This window comes from Kryptolebias marmoratus, linkage group LG11 (assembly GCF_001649575.2).
Source record: "Kryptolebias marmoratus isolate JLee-2015 linkage group LG11, ASM164957v2, whole genome shotgun sequence".
Lineage (NCBI taxonomy): Eukaryota > Metazoa > Chordata > Actinopteri > Cyprinodontiformes > Rivulidae > Kryptolebias > Kryptolebias marmoratus.
The window spans coordinates 10594239-10599623 of NC_051440.1; the positions used below are offsets into that span (position 1 = coordinate 10594239).

The 5385-nt window shown below is 49.9% G+C and overlaps 1 protein-coding gene across 2 annotated transcripts in view; it reads right to left on the minus strand.

The window, feature by feature from the left end:
* The window catches only part of LOC108230089 (ETS domain-containing protein Elk-3), a 10350-nt gene extending 5485 nt beyond the window's left edge, over nucleotides 1–4865 (minus strand). Inside the window, exons 1-3 of one of the 2 annotated variants that reach the window (XM_025003657.2) lie at nucleotides 4599–4865; nucleotides 1607–1815; nucleotides 2–484 (exon numbers count right to left, since the gene is read on the minus strand). In XM_025003657.2, the coding sequence (XP_024859425.2) occupies nucleotides 2–484; nucleotides 1607–1813 (690 nt within the window). In that variant the 5' untranslated portion in view covers nucleotides 1814–1815; nucleotides 4599–4865. The remainder of the gene's footprint in view (nucleotide 1; nucleotides 485–1606; nucleotides 1816–4598) is intronic. The other variant, XM_025003656.2, reaches the window with a different exon arrangement.
* Nucleotides 4866–5385: the final 520 nt, after the last annotated feature.

The following is a 5385-nucleotide window of genomic DNA, read 5'->3' on the forward strand; positions in this document are numbered from 1 at the left end:
CAGCGGCGGGGCTCCAGCTCCGGCCGGGCCGGCTCTTCGAGGAGTGGGAAAGAGAAGGGAGCTTTGCCGGCCTGGGGGAGACGAAGGATTCTGATTTGGCAGAGGGAGGCGGGCTCCTCTCGCTGGTGTTGGTGCCAAAGCGGATGACGGAGCGCGGCTCCTCCTGGCGCTCCCGCAGGGCGCGCAGGAGCTCCGGCTGGCTCTGCAAGGAGCTGAGGCTCAGGGACGAGTAGAGGCCCGAGTGGAGGTAATCCCTTCGACACCGCTGCACCCCCAGGGCCGCGAGGCTCCTCCTCTGGGCCTCCTCCTCACTCTCCTCCTCCTCCTCCTCTTCCACATCCAGCTCATGAGCCTCTCCTTCCTGGGGTGGGAACCGTCCGGAGGACAGGCCCATCTCCACCGCCTGCGGGTCCATTTTTAGGATCTCGGGGAAGGAAACAAACTTATAGACAAACTTCTGGCCGATCACCTTTTTGATAATGTTCTGCAAAACAAAGAGACAAGAAACGATGAGCAAACTGACGCAGGAACAACAAAAACGGAAACTTTTCAGAGGAAACATTGACGATGCAGCTACTGCCTAAAACCCCAACATATCATTGTAAACTCAGAAAAAGGGCTTACTTTTTCATGTAAGAATTGTACGAGGGGGGTAAAGAGAACCAAGATCAAAAGACATGTTAAATCTGCTGCCAGTAGCTCATCGGGGTCACCATGGTAACCACGCACCTGTGTCTCTCACTCCCCGATCGCCAAGTTAACGAGAGGCAGACAAAAACGGACTGAAAAGTAAGCCTCAAACAGTTGGTGTGCAAAAGACTACAAAATGGATTTTTCGAATTCTCGAACCACGAGCGGTAGAAGTCCCTGATGTTCACTCGGGTGAATCTTTATGTCTCTACAGTGTGTTATGGCGGTAACTCATCAAGTTAAAGAAGACAGACGTCCCAACGATGTGATGTACAAGTTGTATATGTAACACAAAAACTGTGGGAATAAAAGAGTTTGTTTGCAACGGTTTTGAAGTTTTTAGACAAGTCAGAGTGTGACATCAACTGTCTGCATGGAAATAACCATGAAACTTAAACTGCGATTGTGTAAAAACCCTAAACGATACCAAAATGCCGGTCCAGACATGTAGAGTCCGGCTCTCTCTGACCCGTTTGAACTCCGAACGATGTTCCTGCTGCGACCTGCGGCTGAACTTCAGAGCTCCAAAGAGGGCTGGGTCTTCTCATCCGTCACATCAAAATCCTGACTGACTGCCGCAGTTATTTTTCATGTCGGGTTTTTTTTTTTTTGCAAAAAAAATAAATAAAAAAACGATTTTGTCTGCATTGTACTGGTACCAGAAGTCACAGCCCTTCAGTGACGGGGGATGCTGGTCAGCACTTAAGTGCCCCAACAGGAAAACGGCCACAGTGAAATTAATTTCTTAGAATAACGTTTCAAAGCCGGAACTCCGCTGCGCGCGAGACGAGGAACAGGAAGTGAAAGTGTGCACCACGATAGATGGTGGGTTAAAACGGCCGAGTCTAGATTTCGTCATAGTACTACGCACCTTCTCGTTGGTCACCCTCGGTTTTGCACGCATAAACAAACTCACCTTGTCGTAGTAGTAGCGCAGGGCCCTGCTCAGCTTGTCGTAGTTCATGTTGGTCTTGTTCTTGCGCAGCCCCCACAGCTTGGCCACCTCCTCCGACTTCAGGAGCTTGAACTCGCCGTCCGTGGACGTCCAGCAGATCAGGTGCTTGTGGCTCTGGTCGAGCAGCAGCTGCAGCAGGAACTGCCACAGGGTGATGGCGCTGTCCATACCTGCAGCGGCACAAACGAGCCACTGAATCAGCACGGGGGAGGGGCAAAAACAACAATTAAATTTTGACGTCAAAGTGGTCGTTTTGAGGAGTTGTTCTGGAGAACGAGCCCCCCTTCGAGATGTCAGCTGACCGTAATGTGAAATATTCTCTGTAACTTTATTCGAGCCGACTTGTTTTACTGCACGCAGACCGTATGATGTCCCCCGGGCCCCCGAGGGCGACGGCCCGTTTGGACAGCAGCAGGCGCCGTGAGGAAGAGAACAGCGTGTGTAAGAAGAGTACAGTGAAATGAAGCGACAGCAGCAGCAGGAGAGGAAAAAAAGAAAAAAAAAATCCAAGGAGGAACAACAGCTCAAGCCAGAAATATGCTGCGGTTCAACCTGGCCCTCTCTCCACAGGAAGTGCGACGGGCTCAGGGTCGGTCGGTCCTTTAATGGAGGAATGTGCAGCCTACCAGGAGATCTGAGGTTTCTGTCCTCCGACAGCAGAAAGGAACGCCACATGGATCCAATAAGAAGTCTCCCGTCATTGTCCTTCCTCAGTCTTCCTCAAACAGACGCTGCCAAACTTCGCAGACTTGTTGGATTTTTATTTTTACTCCCTGAAAATTACCATCTGTTCTTTAGCTTCACGGACACCAAACGACCGGGGCAATCACCGGATCGAGTGACGGTCAGATTACTGCTCGGTAAATGTGTTTTTTTTCCAAAAGGAAGGTAAACGCGGTCAGGATCTGGACCCCCCCCCCCAAAAAACAAAAAAAAAATTAAAGCGGCTCATCGCAAAGTATGAAATCGAACGGTGAAAGTCTGAACGTTCGCTTCAGCAGTTTCCCCCAGGTATGATGGATGCGCTTCTGAAGTGCAGGTCCGCACTCGATGTAAACAAAGCACTCGGCCGAATCCGTCTGCGTAGGTAAACAAATATGGCCGGCAAGTTTTCGCCTGTTTTCTGTCGGTAAACAAACACACGTGGTAGTTGGCATCCGGTCACAAATTTTGAACACAGGGTTTTTAAATTTAAGTTTAAATTTAAGGTAACCATCGATGTGAGAGAAGTATCGTGCAGACTTTGTTTCCTCCTTTATGATTTTTATTTTTTGTTCACGACTTTGCAATTAGTAGCTTTAAGCGCATCGCTTCTAGTTAACAGTAAACAGCTACAGGTTTGCACACATGTGTAATTCTAAATGGTAAACGGCCTGCAGCACTTCACTCTACATTCAGTCATTCACCCATTCATCCACTGATAGTGGTGAGCTACATTGGAGCCACAGCTGTGGGCTGATAGAAGTGAGGCGGCCATGACATCGGCGCCACTGAGCTCTCTGACCACCACCAGTAGGCAAAGGCAGGTGAAGTGTCTTGCCCACACAATGGACGGTGTGGGGGTTCGAACCCCCTACCTCCTGAGCCACTCCCGCCACAGAAAAATATGGCACCAGGCGGCCGTATTTTTTTTCCAGATTTCTGTGGACTTTTTTACCTTTTTGCTACACTGAAACCGTCCCGTTTCCCGCGAAGGCTCACGTGACGACACTTTTATTATGGCGTGTCGAGCCTTTCAGCCCGCTGCTGTACGTTGACCATGTATGGGTGAACACCGTATGTTTTCACACACAGTGCCTGAACGTTTCCATGGTAACAGCTTAAGTTGTGGTATTGTTTTGAGCTGAGAGATAAAGTTAGACGCTCACGTTGTTGTCATCCTGTGCTCTTTTCTGTGTTATCTGAGGAAGAACCCCCCCCCCAACGCCTCGTATCTCCGTCCGGAGAGAGAGGGCTGAGCTGATTTCCGGCGCGAGTCATCCGCCGCCACCCCCGGCCCCCACGAGTCGTCCCTCTGCTGTGTGAAACTACAAACCTGTCAGAGTCAGGACTTCCTCCTATTCTACTTCCAAGGACAAATGAAGAGGAAGGAGATCCCGCAGCAGGGGAGCGTTTCCCAGATCCGGTCGCACCCCCCTCCAAAAAAAAAAAAAAACTCCCAAAGGGTGGACAAAGGTCAAAAGACCACATCATTGTCCAGCCTGGCCCCCTCAGCTCCACCCTGACCTGCTCCGAACCCGGGCTTCAGGAGGCCACACCAGCTGAGAGATGGGAGACGCAGTAAGCGTCCTCCCTGCAGCTGATGTCGGTCAAACACAAACAAGAACCTGACAAACTTGATGCTCCTGCTCCTCCTCCTGCTGCTCCTGCTCCTTCCAGGGACACGGTGGTGCGTTCGCGTCCCCTCTGCTCGGATGAGAAGTGTCGCAGTGAGCACAAAGACATCCAGTGTGTGTCGGCTGGACGGAAACTGCTAATGAGATTAGATGGTGTGTGTGTGTGTGTGTGTGTGTGTGTGTGTGTGTGTAAATTACACAGCCATGAGCAAATCTCGTCTCTTCCTGTTCACTCTCACACACACACAAAATAAAAATAAAGAACTACAAGCATCTCCAGACAACAAGCACAGATGTAATTGTTTTTGATTTGAGCCACTTTCTTCGCTAGCAAAGTACGAGTAAATGTTTGCGCAGACAGCCTGCCCTACTGACTCATTTTCAAGATGTTGCTCGAACCGGAAGCGGACTCAAATCTGAACCAATCTTCATAAAAAAAGAGAAACAACAACCCAGAAACAGACTCCGTTTCGAGGAGCTGAACGCGAAGACGGTCGATGAAAAGTCTCGCTAACGCAGTTTGTTAACATTTAGCTACGAAACTAGCATCCGACAAACAAAGCGCCTTTTGTGTGCGTGTGTGTAGGGGGAGAAAACTACTTATTTTTTTAGTTTACCTGCAAATTCCGAGTCGGTTCTCTTCCGTCCGTGAAAGTTTACGGCGCAGCCTGCGTGACTCCTTGTTTTTCCATGCTTACTTCGAGTCCGCGCCGTTGTGCCGGACTGAAATCGGATCCTGGGCTTTTTCTCTTTCTGAGCAGGAAGTTGGAGCGGGCAGACGCAGAGCCGGCCGACTTCCTCTCCCCTGCGATTCCCCAGGCAGCTAGCCGTCTGTGTAAACACACTTTTCCTCCCCTCCTCTCCTCCTCCTCCCGCCCGCCCGCTGACGGCCAGCAGTGGGTCTGCTCGCATGTTGACACAGAAACTCCCGACGGCCCGTGAACTGACATCATCCGTACCGCGAGACCGCCCGTGCTGCGTTCAGGTACGCCTCGTTAACCCCGGACTTATTTCGTGGCAAGTCAAAGCGTTACGTTTTTCTATGGAGGGAAAATGGTTCCAAATTACCTGTGCGTGTGTAAAAGGATTTGTGCGTGTGTAAAAATATTTGTGCGTGTGTAAAAGGATTTGTGTGTGTGTAAAAGGATTTGTGCGTGTGTAAAAGGATTTGTGCGTGTGTAAAAATATTTGTGCGTGTGTAAAAGGATTTGTTTGTGTGTCATAGACATTTCTGTTAACATGTACAGTAAAAAATCACCTCTTTGGAGATGAGATGGGAAGCTGAAGACAGGTGGGGTCACAGCATCTCTAAGCTGGTCCTGTTAAAATCCTCTGGTTTGAAATGTTCACTACAGAGCTGAGACAACTGTAGCAACAAAACCCTCCCTTCTTACTGCAGCTTCT